Consider the following 22,703-nt stretch of genomic DNA (forward strand, 5'->3'; position numbering starts at 1 on the left):
CCGAGCTTACTTACTGCCACAAGAAAAAGAAGCAGCTGAGCGCGGTAGCACATGTAGCACCAAAACTGGCTATGATCACAAAGACCACTGGGCACTTGTAAGCTCAGTTCAGCCGCATCTCGCCAGCAACAGTTCGGTCAAGCGCACTTGCACTGCACCCGTGCGCACCCGACTGACTAGAATACAGCACGCGAAGTTTAAATGGATAAAAGGGGCCACAGAGTCCCACAGCAGAAGACAACGCTTTACTTACATGCACCCTCATGTGTCTGTAAAAGATCTGTGGCGAACGAAACATGCTGCGGACTCGCCGTGAGAAATATCTTTGCCCAACTGGGTGTTCGGCGAATGGGCGCTCGACTAGTATTTACCGTCGGGAGCTCATTCGCAGGCAATGCGGCCACTGGCGAAAGCTGCCGAAATGCGGTAGTGTCGAAGAGCGGATCTGAATTCGCTGCAACACTAAATGTGAGGAATAGAGGAGACAATGTGGAGTCCTCTGCATCGCGAAGTACCGGGAAAGGCTGATGGTAATGGTGCCTCTGGCATGCGTGAAGTTGAAAGGACTGGCAATTAACTCAAGAAGAAGCGCAAAAAAAAAGATCAGAGGGGACACTTAGGCTCCGCCTTAAAGATATAACGCAATAGCGTAATAGGTTAATTTTCAGATATCAGAATGTCATGCTCTGTTTTACATTCATAGATCCCTGCGAGTCCTCGTACCTCTAAGGAGACGCAATGGTGCAGCGGTTAGGCGATGCGCCACTGCCCTGCGGTGACAAGTGCTCCCAACGGCAGGCCTTCTATACCCAGGTTGCTCTTTGCGAGCGAGCAATCATTTAACTGCCTCCTGCTATGCTTGGCACGTTGTGATAGCTCCGAAAGATCACGTGACCTAGATGGCTCACCTGCCTCGTAGGTTGTTCCCTCACAACGCCGACAACCCCGCCATCTGATTTTCTGGTGGACAGGTCCTTTAACGCTATCGCGTTAATAGGAAGGGACGACACGACTTGCGCAACTTGCAACGTTTTTCTAGAGATCTATGTATGTGCCAAGTCGCACAGCAAGGTGTTTAACAGTTAACCTCAGTAGTCTCTCATCCAAGCCTCTCTCAAGTAAAACGCCTTGTGCGAAAATAAGCAGGGGGGCAAAACCTGCAAAAATTTTCCACCTATCCGGTCACCTCACTCAAGGAAAGAAACCGGAATACCACTCAAAACAAACTAAAGCTTTTCTAGGTATATTTATGCCTTCTAATATCTAGTTAGAAGCAAATGTATCACACTGCATGATTGAATGCACACTCGTGTTGTTTCTATGACAAATTGATTTCCAGGAGGTATTCACCTGAATTTATTTTCTCGCGCTCTGAATTAGGAATCAAAGTCAGTCGGAATACTTAGAAAAATAACTTTTATTCAAATCAGTCTCCGCTGGAAGCAATTCATATTCAAGGGAACATCTCGTGTATGTTCTATCAAAGACGCTTTTTTTCAAACTTTAAAGACTTTATTCCTTACGAAGAAAAAGGAAGCTGAGGCAAAAGGCCTGTAGCGCCTGACGAGGCCTCAGCTTCCTTGTACAGTTTTCAGTACAGTGCAGGGGTAAAAAAAATTGAACATGTGCAAATCAAACAAACATTCAATGTTTCACAGAACAAAGCAAAGATAAGGAGGCTCACACATTGCATGAAACGTGATCACGGCGGAGCAACAAACATGACATAAAACCAGGCTTCGCTTGCACACAGAAAACAAATAAGTGAAATAAGTGAAATACACAAGACTTTTCAAGTGTATTAATACTATTCAGGCACAAAAAGAGGCTGTATTCATTAGGTAAGCTAAGATTGTGTCAGAGCGTCGGTGCACAAAATTTTAAGGATTTAACATGTCATTTTGCATTAAGGAGCGCTTGGTTATTGCATTAAAATGCTTGAGAGAAACACTAAAATTGCAATTTGCAAAGCGCTTTCGCATACTCCATGTCTTTATAGAAAAAAAAGGGCCACGCCGAGTGGCCGGCCTGTTCAAAAGCTCTTCTCCGAAATCATGATCGAATATTGTTCTTCCATCACACGGCACAAAAGAATGGCAGTATGTATGAAGACAACGAAGGGCTCTACCATTATTCTTCATCTTTTTGCTAGCCCAGCTGGAATCAATAACAGCAGTGCTATCCATTCAACTGGCCCGAACACCTCGGCCCACTAAGCCACTATATGAACTTAAAATATTTAGATACATATAAAGGGCGTGGACAAACGAGCACAGACAGCTAGTGATATAGCGCACTGTATGAAAGCAGTAAATTTAATGAGTATGGGTGAGCTTGTTACTCCTCATGAAGTCGCAAGCTATAAATACGCGCAAATATAAAACAATGGTCAAGACTTAAGTTCTGGTTCCTCTAAGGGTAGCGTGCTTCTATGAGCAGATTCTGGCTCAGTAAAAAAAAAAAAAGCTCACAGGACGGTTACGACTATGTAACGAGTGATTCAGTGCTAGCTGTTTAGGCGTTTAATTTTGGGGATATTTTGAGGTAGAAAAGATAGTTATCTTACATTACGATAGGACATATCTTATATTACACATATCACTGTCAAGTGATGCATCTCTGCACTGGCAGGCGGTTGTTCGAAACACAGCCGCATCTAGTCTTATGCCACCGAGGTTGACTGTGACATAAGGTGACATCCACCAATAACCTATTAGGCGGTGGGTGGATGTCATTAACGCACCCACTTGTTACGCCGGCAGCGACGACGCCGTACGACTACGATGTGCAAGCCTCAAACAGGCGGATAACAGCTATCGCTGCAGAAATTCCTGATATTTATATTACGCACTTCTATAATGCAACACACAAAAAGGAAAACACAAGAAAAGCTCAATGATGCTTATGGGATTATATGTCTTGGCTCCTCTAAAGCATTTACCCGGTTATTTCTCCCTCTTGCCGTTGAAGAATGGAATTCAATACCTGAATGCATTGTAATTTAACGCGATAATTTGAAATTCCGGCAAATGTTTTCTTCATAGCTGAAATCCTAATGTGAGTAATTCCTGCCCTTGCATTTTATTTTTGTTTTAATTGTTTTCTTCACAACCCTTGTATTATATATATATATATATATATATATATATATATATATATATATATATATATAAATATATTCTTCTGTCACTTGTGTCCTGCCAAGCAACGAATTTTTTGCCGTTTTGACCTATTATGTCTAATGTTATTTCGATCTTCCCCCGTTATATAATAACCCTCGCAGGGGTCTTTGCGTCCGCACTTTTCTAACTCATTTTAGTTTTCTCACCCCCCCCCCCTTTTTGTTTTTGTTTGTGTGCTCGGTGCATGAGTTTTGTGCCGTCTACTGCCGGGCGCTGCCACTCAAGCCTTCTAAGGCTTTGACAGGCCCACATTTGTATTGGAATGAGAAAAGAAAAAAAATTATTATTATTTATTATTAGGGCAAAGAAATTATGATGATGAATGATTTGCATTCCGCCTTCGATATGATCTGATAAGTTAGGAGGTCAGAGAGGGTGACTAGTTGACAGTAAAAATCTGAAGAATGGTTTGATTTAGAGAGGCATATTTTGACTCCTGAAGGAATCTTCCTCCGTCAGCAGTGATTAAAATTGCAATCTAGGGAGTTAACAACTTGGTTCACAGGTCAATGATCGTATCGACCTTTTATTTGTGCCTCCTGTCCATATGTCTATTCGTCACCCTCTCCCAGGCTCACGAGCCTCAACGTGCAACACTATCTCACGCTGCGGAAACATGTTCATGAGAGGAACCTTGAATTTCATTTTTGTTTGCGTCTCGCCACAAACACTGAACTTGAACTTTTTGAGGAGTTTCGATAGGACAGCCTTGAGTTCGAGCAGCGCGAAGCGCTTGCCGATGCATTCACGGGGTCCTAAGCCGAAGGCGACACCAGAGGCGGCTAGGTGGTCCCCATCCAGCCTCTCACTAAATCTGTTTGGATCAAAATTATACGGGTCAGACCATAAGTGAGGATCATGCAGAACGTTCCACGTCGGCAGGACAATATGTGAGCCACGTGGAATGACGAGTCCGTTTGCCAGGTGCGTATCTTTGGGGCAAATACGCGCCGTGACCAGCACCAGAGGTGGGTACAGGCGCAGACATTCGCGAATAACTGCGTCGAGGCGCTTCAGTTCCTGCAGGTCTTCGTAGGTGATCACTTCTTTGTTAGGAACGGCAGACATTATCTCTTGATGAAGTCTGCGTTGCTCGTCTGGGTGTTTGGCCAGCTCGTAGAGAACGAAAGCTAGTGTACTTGCAGTGGTCTCGTAGCCAGCCGCCATGAAGAGGAAACAATTGGACACAATGTGCGTATCCCTGATAAAGCTCGCCTTGGACATCGCGCCATTAGGCGGCCATGTTGCAGTCCTATTTTCGGTGCCACTAGCTTCACTGGCGTTTTTCTGGGCTTCGACCATTAGCTGAACGATGTCCGCTACGCCTGGTGCTTGTTTCTTGCGAAGCTCGACTACTCTCTGCACGTTCTCGTGGATGCATGTGAATAGCTTTCCGTAACTAAGGAACGGAAAGATGGCAGATATTATCCGGCCAAAGCACGGAATCAGTATGCAGACGTCATTGATTATGTTTCCGGAATTCCACAGTATGTTTCTGATGGTACCGACGAGGAGATCATCTGTGTTTTGTTGGCATCCAGACTGCAAGAGCAAGAAGAACGAGAAATCAATTTACTTCACTTGGATTGCAACAAACAAAACAGAGGCCATTATCTGCAAGGCTGGCGAAGCGTTAAGTTGAAAACGTGAATACCGCAACCTTCTTATTTGTGAATAACGTCTCATATATGTACAGAATGCTGTCAAACAGCATGGACTACATGCAGACTTGAACCGACTGTTCGTAATACATATAGGATGTGTGAGCAAATGTTCTCGCATGAATGCCAATAGGCTTCTATTAATCAATTGCAGACTTGCAGTGACTTTGGCGTCAAAGCATGCCAGTGTTCGGAGTAGGCTGTTGCTTTTCTACATCTAGCGCTAGCTGTTCACGCAACTTTCCACGGCTTCGCGCTGCCCGCGTTTGCGCCGGGGCATCCGCGATCATGTGACCACTACAGAATGCGGAAGGAGGAGAAAATTGACATGATTAATGAGGGAGGGCACAAATGCGGCGTTAAAGCGGTGGAGCGACAATTAGAGATGGCATGCCAAATAAATCGCGCACCAAAAGTGCGCAACTCGAAGCACACGGTGTAGAGAGTGGTCGATGGGCTCACTGGGCCGAGTACACAACAGTAAGATAAAGACTGGTTGGGTTTGGTTTTGAGGGTTTAACGTCCCTAAGCGAATGAGGCTATGAGGACGCCGTAGTGGATGGCTGCCGATAATTTCGGCCACCTATGGTTTTTAACATGCACTGGCGCCACACAATACACGGCCCTCAACCATCTCACCTCCATAGAAACGGCAATGCCACGACTGGTATCGCACCCGCATCTTACGGTTTAGTAGCCAAGCACCATAACCACCGGAAGAAAGGAGCACGCAGGACGGGCGCTACAAGAATACACAGTGGCCATCCCGTGCACTCCAGTTTCTAGTCTTTCGCCCTCTGCGCTGTTTGCCGCTATCATCACCATCAGCTTGACAATGCCCATTGCAGGACAGAGGCTTTTCATATATCTACAATTAATCCAGTCCTGCGTCAGCCGCTGCCACCTTATCCCCGTCAACTTCTTAATCTCGTTATCTCGTCTTCGCAACATTTCCTGCATTACATTGCATGAGGCTACTTTTTTGTTCCTGCTGAGCAGGATGCTCACCAGCAGTGGAGAGAAGAAAAGGAGCAGGGAAGGAGATCAAATGATTGCATCTGTTGAATGACGGTGGGAGCATTGTGCAAGAAACTTACGCCACCCAGCAATGCATACGCTTCGCGACCTTAAGCCTACCGGCAGCACGGAGAAATCATGGTGCCACCCCGCGGTGTAGGGTTTGCACGTAGACGGTGCCCATGACGGCCGGCAGAGCGGGCGTGCGGGTCTGTCACCTGCTGATCAGACTTCGTAGCGCCTCCAATAAATGTGGTCAACTTCCTACACAATGCTAACGTCACATTACGCGATAGCCTGAACCGGTTATTCCGCAGAGCAACCATTTTAGTTTGCGTTGGCGGGTCCAGAAAATCGTGATTGGCGGAGTTGGTCAGGAGATGACACTTAGTGCTGCACAATAAAAATGAATAAAACCTGGGAAAAATTGAGATTATGAGCTCGCAACTTGACTGAAATGTGATGTTAAAGATCAAGAAAGTAAAGTGAATTGTTTTACGCTCTAAGAAAATTATGATAATTAGCTGGGGATCGACACCCTACCCCTTTGGTTGCGATTCAGACAGGCTAGTCCTAGGCAATTCGTTCGATTTCATTACAGGGGGACCTTTTGTGCCTTGCAGTGTATCATGTGTCACGGTAGGCCTACTGACGTACGCTAATGAGCGAAATATGTACTGAATAATAAAGAAACTAAATAGCTAGAGGTGTGCTAATAGGACTTCTTTCAAACCAAACTGAATGAAAATCAAGCAGTGATAGAACCAAATCGAAAAGATGTGCTAATATTCGCTCTTTGTGCGAATATTTGCACAAAACGAACTTTATTGCAAAACATTGAAGAGCCGGCGAAGGTGCCTTCGTATGTTGTTATAATTAAAGAGCGCGGTGTCGGTGTACGTCTCGCTTTAAGAACAGCCGTCAAAGAGAAATACAGAGTGCCTTATTCTAACTTCGTTCCAGTTATTCCAAACGTTTTCCGAAAGTTTAGAACGTATTCGACTCGTTTTGAATAATACTGTACATACCCTATTTGATTCATTCAAATAATAGAATAGGGAGATATTCCAATCGCTATTTGAAACCTTTGAATATTCGCACAGCACCACAAATAACCATTAACGCTGTCGCGTCATGCCCTTAAGGCGGATATTATGTTCCCCTTAATTTCTTTTTTATCCGTAAGGCTACGGATGCATACAGATTTAGAATTTATATGACCGATTAGCCTACCGTTCATGGCTTGCAAAACATCTACCAAGGTAACCGCTAATAGAACTGGCGCAGTCTGACAATTCAGTTCTCGAAAGCAACAGGTTAGTTTTCAAAAATGGAGTCACAATGCACCATATTCACATCCCCAGTGAGATAATTGTTATTCCCCGAAAAGCGAAGGCGCGAAGTTCAAGGCCGAAAGGCCGAAAGCTTATTGTTCGTCCTCCTCCCTTTCGGTGCAAACAGGAGGAGTAATCGCAGCCTCACCTCCTTGCACGAAATTTGGTCCTGTGCTTTGGAGGGATCACCGAGATATTTTAGGCAAACAAAGGGAAGCGTTGTTGAAGTAACTCCCGCCGATTTCAAGAACAAACACTATAGAAGCAGCAAAGGCGAAGGTATAGACACACTGTCAGAAGCAGGCAGGGTACGTTCAATAATGAAATAAGCACTCTGAAAGAAGAAAATTCAGAAAACAGGACAACAGCAACCATCAAAGAAAATTGCATAAGAAAGCGAATGATCTAATTCATGTATAATTTGTGAATGTTACGTGGATAACTGAAATTCAACGCACGAACCAAGAAGAATAAAGTATATTTTTTTTAAGCGCTTGAATGACGGCGTTCTTCCATTTCTTCTTTGTGGAGGACATGTTCTTGTGGCAGATTTGACAACTTTTCATTTACTACAACGAAAATCAACGTAACACTCCTTCCTGACACGAAGCGAACACTTGCCAACACTGGACGCCAGAAGGCATACAATCGTTCCTCTCAACCACCGCTAAACCAAGTGACCTCGCTCGCCCCTTCGACTCGGCCCTGACTAAGACCGTTTCCTCTCAGCGCTCTTGTCTCTTGGTGACGTCATCGGTCACCCGCCACTGCATCTGTGACGCAGCTCCTTCCTCCAACTCTGCTATCACCAGTACCCTTTTTCCTCCCTTGCTGCCCCAAAACTGGCGCAGTAGACAATGCAAGCTACTCGCCTTAAAACCTTAGCGCACAAGCTGGGTAATACTTAACCATATTTTCCCACCTTTCCAGTAATTTACGCAGACAGCAACGTTGCATTGACTGAAACAATGAACAGATGTCCTGGGTCCAGTTAATCACGTGTAAGCGTTGTCAGAGATATACAGCAAAAGAAGGTTTGCATTTACCGTGTGTAGGGGGCTCTCTGGCTGTCCAGGAAGTGTTAATATCAAGAGGGTGCGACAAGAGATTTGCTACACCTTCGACACAAACCAAGCCACGCTGCATCGTGACGAGGAAGCAAACCTTGCTGGCTGTATGTTAATGACATACGTAAGGCGTCACACCTGCCACCCCAGTGCACACTTGGTGATGACGTCCATGGAGAGCCCCTGGCAAATCTTGGATATATTAACTTCGGCACCTCCTCGGGCCAGCACACGTTCGCTGAGGATCTGCACCGTGGCGTCCGAGCACTGATGAATGACGTCGAGCATCAGCTTCATCTTTGCCGTGGTGAAGCTCGGATTCAGCAAATTCCGCACTGTCTTCCACTCGTCTCCTGCGAAAAAATTAGTAGCCGGGTGCTTTCGCTCTGGTAGTCACATCGTGAAAGGGAGAACGCAGGTACACCCAATATCATTATGTATTGACAATGCAACTGCATTCGAAGCTGTTGATGGGTTCACTAGAAGTGACTGGCGGGGCTTGAGAGACCCATGTTAGTTTTACCGAGCTCTTCTCGTACACCACCTGACACCTGCCATGGTTGGCCGATGGAGGTTTCAAACGGACCAACCCGATCTGATTAAGTCACGTCCCTCCCGCTGATATTGATTTTGCTTCGAAAGCACCATTCCGTTGGGTCAACCCCAGCAAGAGGTTGATATTTGTGTATGCTTGCGGTGCTTTTTTGGTTTGTGCCTAGTGAAAGTAATAAATAAAAATAAATCAAATAAATATCCACGAGTGGGGGTCGAACCCGCGGCGGCGCGAACGAATCCGCTTCGCAAGCTGCTGCGCGTGAGCACTGCACTCAGTTTAATACGTATTAGGCAACACAGCGGAGGCTACGGAAGTATAGGGCGCCCGCCAAACCTTTTGAAGCGATAAGCTTCACTAGGCTCGTCAACACCGGACTTCACGTGAGCCACACTACAGATTTGCCACAGCTGCGCATGCGTAAAACCGAGTTACGTCACGCGGAGCGCAGGTGGTCGCTGCTGCCGCAGTCGTCGCAGCCACCGAGCGCTGACTCCGTCGTCTGACCTTTCGCCATGGAAGGAGGAGAAGACCCAGAAGTAGTAGCGTGGGAGTTGGAGATTTTAATAGCCTTGTATAACGATTGTACAAGCTTTGTATACTTAAGACAACACGTTTTGGAAAAGCTAGAAAGATATACCCAAATTGTAACCCTATGTATGAAACCCTGAGCTAAACCACGAGCATTGCCACGAAGGTTTTCGCTTCGAGATATCCAGGCTTAACACTTTAGCTAAGCCTGAGCCCAACTTTTTTTTTTTCCGGGTGCTTTCTGCCCGTCAGAAATCAAGGCACGGTCTTTGACCTTTCAGGCGCGCCTGTTAACGTCTAGTCATCTGCAGTACAACAGCTGCTGATGCTACGGCCATAGCGCAGGTGCTTACAAGTCCAGCTTCCGGTGTTTAAACAGTGGGGACGCTTGTTCAAAGAACCTGCACAGACCAGAGCGAGAAGTGCTGCTTTTACGGTGGGGTCAACGATGCACACCGCTCAAATTGCCGCTCCTTCATCCTTTAGATAACTGAGCGGATAAGCTGCTCATGGTGAAAGGCGTTAGCAGAAGTTACATATATGGCCTACGGTTAGCAGGTATGACAACTTGTCAGGAAGTCACGTCTCAGGAAGTCACGTCACGTCACGGAAGATTCGACGGTCTCTCAGGCGATTGCGGCTGCCGTGCAAACTTTATGTCTAAGATTGTTTAGCGGATAGTGTCTATACAAAACAAAGCGCCCGTGTTGTCTTCATTTTTGTGTGTAGTCTTGGCGCGAAAATACTTGTATAATTTCTCGGAATTTTTAACTGACGTTCTTGCAGCTCAGTTTACGCATGCGTGTCATGCATGCTAGCATGGCCCCTCTCACTATATCTGTTTCCTCTCAACTTACCCAGCCTTCCATATGTGAAAGGACTCAGCCCCAGGAACGAACTATTGTCTCTTCCCCTGTACTTTGCGAACTTCCAGTAATGTTGGAATTGCCTATGATTCAGAGATAGTGGAGGATGCGCGGACTCTCAAACGCAGTGGACCTGAATAAGTGAACGTTTCAGAAAAGAGGTACGCCAAAGTAGAAGTCTGTGCGAGTTGGTAGGTACTCATGCTGAAAGAACGCAAGCAAGACTAGGACGAAACAAACGTACAACGCAGCGCTCGTGTTGTACGTTAGGACTGTTAATCCCGCCATGATTATTGTTTTATAAAGGAGGCGGGAACAGCGTCTTTCAAAACGTCGGTTTTCTCGTGATACCCGATGACCGCTTTCCGGTGTTGACATGATCACGATCAATTTTTGACGGCGGGGACAAAGCGCGACGTTTCCAAGTTAAACATAACATTTCTATGTCAAAGCGGAAAACGTTACCGGGGGTTTGTCAGTGACATTCGTCAATAATGGCGTTGATGTAAGAGAGGTTGAAGGTTCGGCTGAGTCACAGTGCCACAGGAGGAAGGACATGTTGGCCGAGTTTGGCTGCTCAAAACAGATGACGCAACCTGTGCTGAGATCACCCCGGACAGGGCATCGCTGGACGTGCTGATCGTATACGATCGAGGACACCAGCAAAAGCCTTCTCCACAGCAGCGACAGCTAACTTTGTCAATCCGGCTTCTGCAGCATTACCAGCAGTGCGGACAATTATTGCATATGAGCGTCTTTTTGAAGCGAAAAGCTTCACTAGGCTCGTCAACAACGGGCTTCGCGTGAGCCACACTACAGATTTGCCACAGCTGCGCATGCGCGAAACCGAGTGACGTCACGCAGAGCGCCGGCGGTGGCTGCTGCCGCAGCCGTCGTCGCCGCCGCGAGCAGCCTCCGTCGTCTGACCTTTCGCCACGGAGGGATATGAAAAGTGCAAGGCTAAACAAGCGGCTGAAACGCCACAATAATGAGGGGCACGCCTTGCTAAACGGCGGCAAAAGGACGCTGAATTGCGCCGTTTGGCTGCGTCAATTGAGAGTGGCCAGGTGAGCGAAGACTGTACTTCGGGAGATGTCGATCGGTTTCGAAGAAAGAATGAAAAGGCCAGAGCTCAACGAGCAACCGAAACACCCGAGCAACGAGAGGAGCGTCTCGCTAAACGACGACGACAAGAGGCTCAAAAGCGGCTCTTAACCGCGTCTGCTACCAGTGTTAGCAGCCAGCAGAGTGAAGACGACAACGACGACGCTATGGAAGAAGTAAAGACTCGCCGCTACACAGACTACATGTTGAAACTCGGTGAAAGTGCCAGCACGACCAAGGTCTTCACGACAGACTTTGTGGACAACCCGTTCGGGCACGTGTGTGACGTTTGTGAAAGACTATGGCATTTGCTGGATCTTAGACGATTGTACAAGCTTCGTATACCTAAGACAACACGTTTTGGAAAAGCTAGAAAGGTATACCGAAATTGTAACCTTATGTATGAAACCTTAAGCTAAACCACGAGCATCGCCACGAAGCTTTTCGGTTCGAAATGTCCAGGTTTAACACTTTAGCTAAGCCTCAGCCCAACTTTTACTCCGCCACGAGTCATTCGTTTCTGGTGCGTTAGCTATGGCAGCGTTATCATATAGATAGTGCCGAAAAGTCTAAGCACGCTTACGCCACCAAACACTAGGCCATCTTACCCCCTGCATGACCCCTATCGCCGCAGCCGAACACGCCTGGTGTTATGTTGTTGTTGTTGTTAGCCTATCAACAAATGGCGCATTCACACACTGGGGGTATAAATAAACAAATAAAATAATTAAGGATAACGGACAAAAATACATAATAATTGTTGACTCTACCCACACCTTACACTTTAGTTGTTGCGGATTAAAATACCTAAAATACGTAGCAATGCAGCCAACCACAGAAGGCCTATATTAAATATTCCAGAAAGTGAATGATAATCTAGAACACAACAAAAATGAATAAAATGGGTAGATACCATACAAAAGACGAAAATGAAAAATAACAAGGGGCAAATACCGTATACTTGCGGGTAGAATGCCGTATACTTGCCTGGTGTTAAATTGCAATACACTCTCACCCTTTGCATTCCGCATCGTCTTCTTGATCAACTAATACTACTATCACACTAATATTCGCGCTTTGAGCTGTGTGCCAGTAGTGACAGAGAGATGTGCGCCGCATGCTTTGTCGTGGACAACGTTGTGGTAGAAACAAGGTGCTGTAGCAATACGCGTTGGCGTTGACAACTATGCTGCAGAAACGCGGCAATGGAGCATAGGCCTCCGGCGTACATTTGCTAAATTGGCACTGAAGATGAAAAAAGGTTGAAGACACCTGCAATTGGCTCCCTGGGTCAGTGGAAACCTCAATCGCGCTTTCAGGTAGATGGCAGTGATGTCCAAGTGCAAAAAACTGCTTTCGCACAATATTTCGTGCTTAGCAATGCTAAACCGCCAGCCAATTTTTTTTAGACGGCGGCGGATGGCGCCGGATTTGTGCTGCGGTGACGGTTCTTTGCTATGGCAAAAAAATTTTCCCGGCACTGTAGATTGTAATGAGTATTCGCTACGATTACCACTGTCCGTTTTCATCTTTGCACTGTTGATTTCTGGTTGCAAGAAATGTTCAACTGAAATCAATTGAATCCGATATTTTTGCATTAGTTTAAAATAAATCCGAAATAAAATACCTATCCGTTTTTCTGAGCACATATTCATGCAATAATTCCATCTTCTGTTGCCAGGATTTGCTGCGCCCATACACAAGTGCGCCCCTTACCCGCAAGTATGCGGTATTTGCCAGTTGTTATTTTTCATTTTCGTCTTGTGTATGGTATCTACCCATTTTATTCATTTTTGTTGTGTTCTAGGTTATCATTCACTTTCTGGAATATTGAAGTTAGGTATTGTGCGGTTGCATGCATTGCAACGTATTTTGCGTATTTTAATCCGCAACGACCAAAGTGAAGGTGTGGGTAGAGTCAACAGTTACTACGTGTTTTTGTACGTTATTTTTATTTATTTTATTTTCATTTTTAATTGATTAATTTTATGACTAGGTATTTTATCCGCAACGACCAAAGTAGAAGGTGCGTATAGTGAACAAAATTATTCAGATGGCAGTTATCTACGGTACATACTCTGGGATGAAACACTACCAGCATTCCATTCATTTACTAAAAGCGCAGTTCGCGGCTTTGCGACAGTGAAAGACACATAGATTGAGACAAGGTTTGGTTTTCCGGGGTTCACTGGGACGCTCCAGATCGACCACCCAAATTTTTGACGAGCACATATTATTGGGGGCCGTAAAAAATCTCGACTCTTTGTTGCGGTTAATCCAAGAATTGACCTTCGTATTTGAATCTACATTCGCTTTATAAAAATCTGTGAGACGTAAAGTAAAATGTGCTGCATGCTGCATACAAGTAGAGAAAATTGGGCTACTGGGATCAGGTACGCAAACTATAACACCTGCTGCGGTCATGTGACCAATGAAAGGCGGTGATTTCGATGGACGAATGAAATGTATTTCGCTGTTGGAGTGATAGGATTCGTTGCGGAAGTCGCCCTAAACGTACTTGATATTGACCTCGTCATTATCTTCTTACATTAAACCACTGAGGAGGAAACATATCAGCGTGGGGCTGATTCTACGCCTGTGGAGCAGAGTTCCTTCACCGAACTCAAGGTCCCATGGCCAGTCTTTAAATGGAAGTAATTCGTTAGATATGCACGAATTATGGGTTCGAATCAGTATTTCCGCAGAAAGCGGCGTAAAGCTCCTTTTTACGTGTGTAAAAGAAGTGGTTTAAGAAGATGATGAGGACCTTATATAATGTGCAAGCCACATTGCTTTTATGAATTCAATTTAAAGCCTAGCGATAGGCCAATATTTTTCCCTTATTGAGAAAAAAGCCTCAGGGTTGAAAAAAAAATTAATCAGCTATCGAAGGAGAGATAAAATATAGACTAGACGTTAATTGACAGCTTCATAGACTCCATCCCCTGACAGTGTCAAGCAATGATATATTCAAAAGCCTAGCGTCTGAATTGTTGTCTGTTTCATCTTTGACTGTTTGCTGACTGCTGACTGTTGAATGCTGACTGTTTCATCTCTGGCTCCGGACTGGTCGCCAATAGTATCTGAACCTGGCAACATTAAACGCTAGAACCTTATCTAGTGATGCTAGCCTAGCAGTGCTGTTCGAGGAACTAGCGGGCATTAAGTGGGATGTCATTGGGCTTAATGAAGTTAGGAAGGTAGGTGAGGCGTATGCAGTACTAAAGGACGGGCACATGCTGTGCTATCGCGGATTAGGAGATAACTTCGTGTGGGAATCTTCATTGATCAGGATATAGATGGCAAAGTAGAGCAGTTCTGCAGTATTAACGAAAGGGTGGCAGCTATCATAACTAGGCTTAATAATAGGTACAAGCTGAAGGTGGTGCATGTCTCCGCGCCTACATCCAGCCATGATGACCAGACTGTTGAAAGCATATATGAAGACGTGGAATCGGCTATGAACAAAGTAAAAACACAGTACACTGTACAGATGGGCGACTTCAATGCGGAAGTGGGCAAGAAGCAGGCTGGCGACCAGGTGGTAGGCTACTATGGGATAGATTCTAGGAATAGCAGGGGAGAGCTATATTAGTTTCGCAGATAGAAATAATTTACGCATCATGAATACTACATCCGCAAACGAGAGAACAGGAAGTGGACCTGGAAGAGCCCTAATGGTGAGACTAAAAATAAAATTGGCTTCATACTATGCGCTAAGCCTGGCATAATTCAGGATGTGGCCGTCCTCGGAAAGGTGCGTTGTAGCGACCACAGAACGGTAAGGCCTCGAATTAGCTTAGACTTGAAGAGGGAACGGAAGAAGCTAGTGAAGAGGAAGACCATTAACGAGTTAGCCGTAAGAGGGAAAGCGCAGGAGTTTAGGATAGCGCTGCAAAACATATATTCGGCTTTAACTGAGGAAGACGATCTTGATGTTCATACAATGCACGATAATCTGACATCAATAATTACGGAATGCGCAGTAGAAGTAGGCGGTAGGACAGTTCGACAGGATACCGGAAAGCTATCTCAGGTGATGAAAGGTCTTATTAAAAAGCGCCAAAGCATGAGGCGTCTAACCCTACCGACAAAATAGAACTAACAGAGCTATCAAAGTTAATAAATAAGCGCAAGGTAGCCGACATCATGAAGTTTAATATGAAGAGAATCTAGCATGCTCTAAAGAACGGAGATTACCTAAATGCGGTGAAGAGGAAACTAGGCATAGGTAAAATCCAGATGTATGCGTTAAGATACACGGAGGGCAATGTCATTAGCAATATGGGTAAGATAGTTAAAGTAGCCAAAGAGTTCTACAGAAACCTATACAGTTGCCAGTATAATCGCAACGTTAATGATAGAGATAGTAGCGCACAGCAACGCGTCATCCTGCCAGTAACAAAAGAGGAAACGAAGAAAGCCTTAGGAGCAATGCAAAGGGGAAAATTAAGCAGCTGGTGAGGATCAGGTAACAGCAGATTTGTTGAAATACGGAGGGGAGATTCTGCTAGAAACACTATCCAGCCTGTATACCCAATGCCTTATGACCTCGACCGCACCAGAAGCTTGGAAGAACGCATATTTAATCTTAATTCATAACAAAGGAGACACCAGGGACTCGAAAAACTACAGACCGATCAGCTTACTGTCCGTGTCCTGCAACGTATTTACTAAGGTAATCGCTAATAGTGTCAGGGAAACCTTAGACTAATCAACCAAATGATCAGGCAGACTTTCGTAACGAATATATCGTATTCACACTATCAATCAGATGATAGAGAAATGCGAAGAATATAACCAACCCCAACATATAGCCTTCATTGATTATGAGAAAGCATTTGACTCAGTGGAAACCTCAGCATTCATAGGGGCATTGCGAAATCAAGGTATAGATGAGCCTTATGTCAAATTATTGGAAGATATATATATATATATATATATATATATATATATATATATATATATATATATATATATATATATATATATATATATATATATATATATATATATATATATATATATATGAAATTAACTGTACAGCTACCACAGGCTTCCATAAAGTCAGCAATAAAATTCCAATAAAGAAGGGCGTCAGGCAAGGAGACACGATTTCGCCAATGCTATTCACCGCCTGTTTGCAGGAGGTATTCCGAGGCCTCAATGGGGAGCAGTTGGGGATAAGAGTTAATGAAGAATAGCTAAGTAACTTGCGATTCGCTGATGACATTGCCTTGCTAAGACACTCAGGAGATGAGCTTCAAAGAATGATAAATGAGTTAGAGAGGCAGAGCAGGACGGTGGGTCTAAAAATTAACATGCAGATAACCTAAGTAATGTTCAACAGTCTAGCAAAAGAACAGCAGTTCACAATTGGCAACGAGGTGCTGGAAGTGGCAAAGGGATACGTCTACTTAAGATATGTAGTTGCAGCTGATCCGGATCATGAGACTCAAATAACTTGAAGGATAAGAATGGAGTGTAGCGCATATGGCCGGTTTTCTCGGGTCATGAATAGCAGGTTACCAATATCCCTCAAGAGAAAACGAGTACAACAGCTGTATCTTACCGGTACTCACCTACGGGGCAGAAACGTGGATGCTAACGAAAAGGGTTCAGTTTAAGTTAAGGACAACCGAGCGAGCCATGGAAAGGAAAATATAGGTGTAACGTAAAGAGACCGGAAGAGGGCAGAGTGGGTGAAGGAACAAACGCGTGTTAATGACATTTTTGTCGCAATGAAGAGGAAGAAATGGGTTTGGGCAGCGCATGTACCGCGAAAACAAGATAACCGCTGGCCCTTAAATATAAGGGAGTGAATTCCAAGAGAAGGCAAGCGTAGCAGGAGCCGGCAGAAGGTTAGATGGGCGGATGAGATTAGGAAGTTTGCAGGCATAGGGTGGGGCAGCTGGCAGAGGACAGGGTGAATTGGTGAGACATGGGAGAGGCCTTTGCTTTGCAGTGGGTGTAGTCAGGTTGATAATGATGATGATGATGATGACGATGACGTGTTTTTATGGAAAAGAATTCTTGAAATCAATGCCCCCTTTGAATTCAAAGAATAACCGACACCTTTACACACTGCAGAAAGCATTTCTCCATTAAATTTAGTCTGAGAAGAAATTGTGTGCTAATTTGGTGATAGAAATAGCTTGGCACTGCCTTTTCACTGAGCTCATTCACAAGCTGTTAAAAACTTTAAACTCGAAAAACTCAAATATAACTTTATTTCACTATTGTCAGGTCAGCTAGGGACTGTGTGTGATGATGTGGATTATGGCGCCTCATCCCTACAATGAAGATGCCGATGAAGTAAAAGAAGGCTCGTGAGCGTTTGAACGCGATTGAGCGCACGCGCTGCGCTTTGTTTTGCAGGATAGGCATCGTGGACTACGTGGACTGGCAGCCGCTGCGTCGTCCTGTTCATCGCTGCCCCGACGGCTCTGCTCTGCTGGGAACGATCGGCTAAGTTTCGGGTGGCTGATTGTGGCATTTTCTCTCTGCGTCTTTGCGCGGTAAGGCAGTAAGCCCAGACTATGTCCACCCAGTCTCCCGGCCAGGGGAGTTCCCTCTGGTCGGCTTCTCTGTCAACTGATCTATCGTTCGAAGCTTTTTTGCGCAGTGGTGTCGGCAGTATCCCTGTCGCGCTGGTGCCTAAGGATAGTGGTGCTACTAGGATGAACAACCCTGGTGCTGTTCGGGCTGCTCTCCAGTCGACGACTTCTAATTATGAGTCAATCTCAGAGGTTCGCCAGTTTGGACGCGGTGGGATTCTGTGCAGATCGCCAGACCTCGCCTGTGTAAGAGATTTACTAAACTCCCCATCCTTTGCCTCCCTTCGGGTAAGTTCTTTCATCCCTTCTCATCTGGCATGCACGAAAGGTATTGTACGAGGTGTAGACTCTTCCCTGTCTCCGGCAGAGACTCTTGAGCTTCTGTCGGCTGCAGGTGTTGTTGCTGTGCACCGCTGTAGCCGGGATGTAAACAACGTGCGGATGCCCACTGAATCAGTGATTGCTACCTTTGCCGGCACTTCCTGCCCCTCTGAAATCAAGGCATGGCCTCTAATTTTTCGGGTAGACCCATTATCATCTCGGCCTCTGCAGTGTAACAACTGCTGGCGCTATGGACATAGCGCTGGCGATTGCAAATCCAACTTGAGGTGTTGCAACTGTGGGGATGGTCATTCAACAAGCACCTGCACTGAGAAGAATGAGAAGTGTTGCCTTTGCGGTGGTGCTCACTCTGCAAACTACTCAAATTGTCCCTCTCGAGCTCAGGAAATTCAAATTCTGGAAATAATTGACAGGAAACGCTGTTCGCGCCGTGACGCTATTTCAGAGGTCAAAGAACGTGCCCACGGTTATGCCGGTGTGACCGCTCGGCAAGGTGTCATCTTAGACTCAACGCTGTCCCAGGCAATTGCGGCTGCTCTGGAGGCTTCGATGTCTAAAATGGTAGAAAAGATTGTCGCAAGTGTGTCGGAGTGCTTTACAAATGTTCTAGCGACTCAGATTACACATGCCGTGCAGGCTAGTTTGGCACCTCTTTCGACAACAATTCCCTCTCCTCTTATCCGGTCTCAAATTCCAGTAGCATCACAACCCCAGGAACAAACTTCTGTCACTTCCGCTGTACCTACCTCGGGTACTTCGAGGGATGTTGATATAATGTATGATTCCGAGATGGTGGAGCCTGATGGGCGGCTTCTTAAGCGCAGTGGGTCCCCCATGTCTCATTCGTTGTCTTCTCAGGGCACCCAGCCCAAATCAAAGAAGAAGCAGCTTGGCACTAAACCCAAGGATACCATTTTGGAGCAGGCAGTTGCTGCTGCTAGTCTTTCGCAACCATAGCGTCGTTGCGAGTTCTGCAGTGGAACTGTCGCTCTATTCTTTCCGCTTCCACAGATTTACACTGCCTTTCTACTCAGCTTAATCCGGATGTCATAATTCTGCAAGAAACGTGGCTTTGAACCGACAAACATTTTCATATAAAAAATTACCGGTCATTTCGCCTAGACCGCCAGTCAAGAGGCGGGGGTTTACTAACTTTAGTCTCTTCAAAATTTTGCCACAGGGCTGTGGTATCTTTTCAACAAATGTCTCCTGACTGTGAGATTTTGGCAATAGACTTTGTACTTCCTGGGTGCTCTCCATTTTCAATAGCAAATTGTTATTTCCCCAATGGAGTCCAGGATGTTAGACCTCTGGATTTTTTACTCGTAAACTGTAAAAACCCAGTTCTCGTGGCTGGGGACATCAATTCTCACCATGTGTCTTGGGGTTTTAGGACTAATTCATGCGGCAAGCGCCTTTGGGACTGGGTTTCTGATCACAACCTGATGTGCTTAAATTCAGGATCGGCCACTTATCTTCGCTCACACACTCAATCTGTTTTAGATCTCATGTTCATTAGTCCTGGAATTGGCGTAACGAATTGGTCGACAGTTGATAGCGGCACTTCAAGTGATCATATACCTATTCATTTTGATATCATATGTCGTGTTACTCCGGCGTCTTCTCAGTTGCGGTCACATGTAAATTATGACAGATTTCAGACGGCGTTGCGCTCTGCCCTTGCTCCAGTGTCTAACATCGCCGAGGTCCACCAGTCAGCAAGCATATGTCTGGCTATTGAGGAAAGCCGTAAAAAGTCGGAGTTCCTGGTGAGGCCAACAAAAGGGAATTCTTCTAACTGGTGGAATGCGGACTGTACAAGAGATTACAGGCGGAAAAAGGCAGCATGGAAAAAGCTTCTTCATAACCAATGTCCGAATAACTGGAGTGATTATAAATTTATTGCAGCCACCTTTAAACGCACAGTTTCTCACGCAAAGGAAAAATATGACTCAGAACACTTCGATTATCTTTCAAAGGCGGGCAACCGACGTGCACTATTCGGTTTTCTACGGTCTAGGAAACAGCTCATGTCCTCTCCTAATTTTCAGTCATTAGTTATGTCACCTGTAGAAGCTATCCAGGCGGTTGAATTAATAGCCACAGGCCTGCAAAAGCGGTTCTCGTCTTTACTACCTATGTGACCATTGTTGTTTGCACCAGTCGTACCAAATTATAATGCCTCACAAGTAAATCTATCGGAGCTTTCACAAGTTGTCCAGAGATTGCCAGCTGCTGCTCCTGGCCCTGATGGCGTTACCACAAAGATGCTCAAGATTCTATTTGAAGAGTCTCCCAACTCCTTATTGCACCTAATAAACTACTCTCTCAAACACGCTTGGATACCTTCTGAGTGGAAGCTGTCCAAGGTGATCCCTTTACTTAAAAATCAGGGTGGAGGCTATGAAATGGATAATATTAGGCCAATTTCTTTAACATCAAACGTGGTAAAGTTGATAGAAAGGTTGTTACTAATTCGGGTGTCAGCCATTGTGGACCGCAAAAGTATACTCAGCCCGTGCCAACTCGGTTTTCGGCCCCGGTGTTCGATATGGAATGTACATGCTGATCTTGAGAGAAGAATTCTCCTTGCTCGTCGTCAACGCCTGGTCGCGGCTTTGGTTACGTTAGATGTCGCCAAAGCTTACGACAGTGTAGAACACCACATCCTGATACATAGGCTACAGTCTCTTCAATTTCCAGATTATATAGTTGCATGGATATCTGCATTTCTTCATAACAGGGAATTCTTTTGCGTCCATAATGGTGTTCATTCAGAGAGGTATAGACAAACGCGAGGTGCACCGCAAGGAGCTGTTCTTTCTCCTGTGCTCTTTAATATTCTGTTAAGCTCAATTCCTCTCCACCGCCATGTACGCACTTACGTCTATGCGGACGTGCGTTTTTTGCTGCTGCGCCGGATATACATTCTCTGTATGGTCTGTTGCAGTCATATTTGAATACACTTGAGCACTGGTTGAGCGCATTACACCTGAAGTTAAATGTTGGCAAGTGCGCTACTCTTGTTTTCCCTCTATTCACTCCTGTAGTGGTCTCTCTCACTTGCCAGTTAAAAATAATACCGCAGGTTCAATCCCTAAAATACCTAGGGGTCATTTATGACAACAAACTCACATGGCGACCTCACATTGACCATGTCGCGGCGAAAGGGGCTCGTGCCGTGGGCATGTTACGGAGATTATGTCATCACCGGTACGGCATGCGCCGAGATGCGCTATTAATGATCTACATAATGTATGTCAGGCCAATTTTAGAATTTGGATCAGTATTGTTTTCAGGCTCGGCTACATATAAACTTCGCCCTCTCGTCCTTTTAGAGAGGGAAGCACTTCGCATGTGCCTCGGCCTTCCAAAATTTGTGGCTATCAATGTGCTGTACCTTGAAGCCCGCATTCCGTCTCTCTTATCACGACTTCAATTTTTAACTGTGCAAACTTACCTCAGGATCTATGAATCCCATTTCCACCGTTCCCAAAGCATTTTCTGTTCTCAGCCGACCTCCTTTTTTGGTGTCCCCTGGTCTCGTTTCAATTCCCCTCAGGTAGTGTTTGTGCAAAGATTACTTCAGCCTTTAGATGTAAACATTTATGATATCCTTCCTGCGCTTCGGAATGGTCCCACTATCACATTGTTTTCGACGACATATTCCCAAAAAATGCAAAACATTTGCCACCGTGTATTCTAAATGGTCTTCTAGAAGATCATCTGAGGACCCTACCAACAGGTATAGCAATAGCCACTGATGCATCGCAATGCAAAGAAAAAGCAAGTGTGGGAATATTTTGCTCGCATTTAGACTGGTCCTTTTCTCTGTGCCTTCCAGATTTCACCCCTATTTTTCAAGCAGAGTTTCTAGCAGTTGTACTCGCTCTACGCAAGCTAGATCCCTCTATTACAGCAGTTGCAGTAATTACTGATTCTTTATCTTTGTGTTCGTCCCTCGCTGCACAGGTTGACGGTCCCATTTTATCAACTTTCTTATCCCTACTTCCTCCGCATTTGAGATTTGTTCATTTAGTATGGGTTCCCGGCCACAGCAGTGTGACAGTAAATGAGATTGCTGATAATCTCGCAAAGGCTTCCCTCAGCGGCCCCGTGTTGCCAATCATCCCGGCTACAGCCTACATTACAGCATCTAGATTTCGGCGACGTGCGTTTTTAAGCACGCAAGACACATCACTTTTAACAACGGCGGATTATGAGCACCTTAAATATTATTGGAACAGGAAAATTTGTTGCTCTCGGCATCTTGAAGTATCACTAACGAGGCTACGCTGCCGCATCCCCCCTCTAAATTTCTATTTACACAAGTCGGGTTTGGCGCTCTCTCCCCTTTGTGCATTTTGCCGTGAGCCAGAATCTATTGAACATTTTTGGCTGTATTGTCGCCGATTCAACTCACTGAGAAAAAGGTTGCTGGAGGAGCCCTTGCAGCATCTTGGCCTTAGTTTGAGCAGCCCGCTCTTGC

The 22,703-nt window shown here is 45.4% G+C and overlaps 1 protein-coding gene across 1 annotated transcript in view; it reads right to left on the reverse strand.

Moving 5' to 3' along the window:
- Positions 1-1,396: 1,396 nt before the first annotated feature.
- LOC144099442 (cytochrome P450 3A8-like) overlaps positions 1,397-22,703 on the reverse strand; it is a 76,525-nt gene continuing 55,218 nt past the window's right edge. Inside the window, exons 4-5 of the mRNA XM_077632741.1 lie at positions 8,400-8,614; positions 1,397-4,724 (exon numbers count right to left, since the gene is read on the reverse strand). Of these exons, the coding sequence (XP_077488867.1) occupies positions 3,741-4,724; positions 8,400-8,614 (1,199 nt within the window). The 3' untranslated portion in view covers positions 1,397-3,740. The remainder of the gene's footprint in view (positions 4,725-8,399; positions 8,615-22,703) is intronic.

This window comes from Amblyomma americanum, chromosome 7, assembly GCF_052857255.1.
Source record: "Amblyomma americanum isolate KBUSLIRL-KWMA chromosome 7, ASM5285725v1, whole genome shotgun sequence".
Taxonomy (NCBI): Eukaryota; Metazoa; Arthropoda; class Arachnida; order Ixodida; family Ixodidae; genus Amblyomma; species Amblyomma americanum.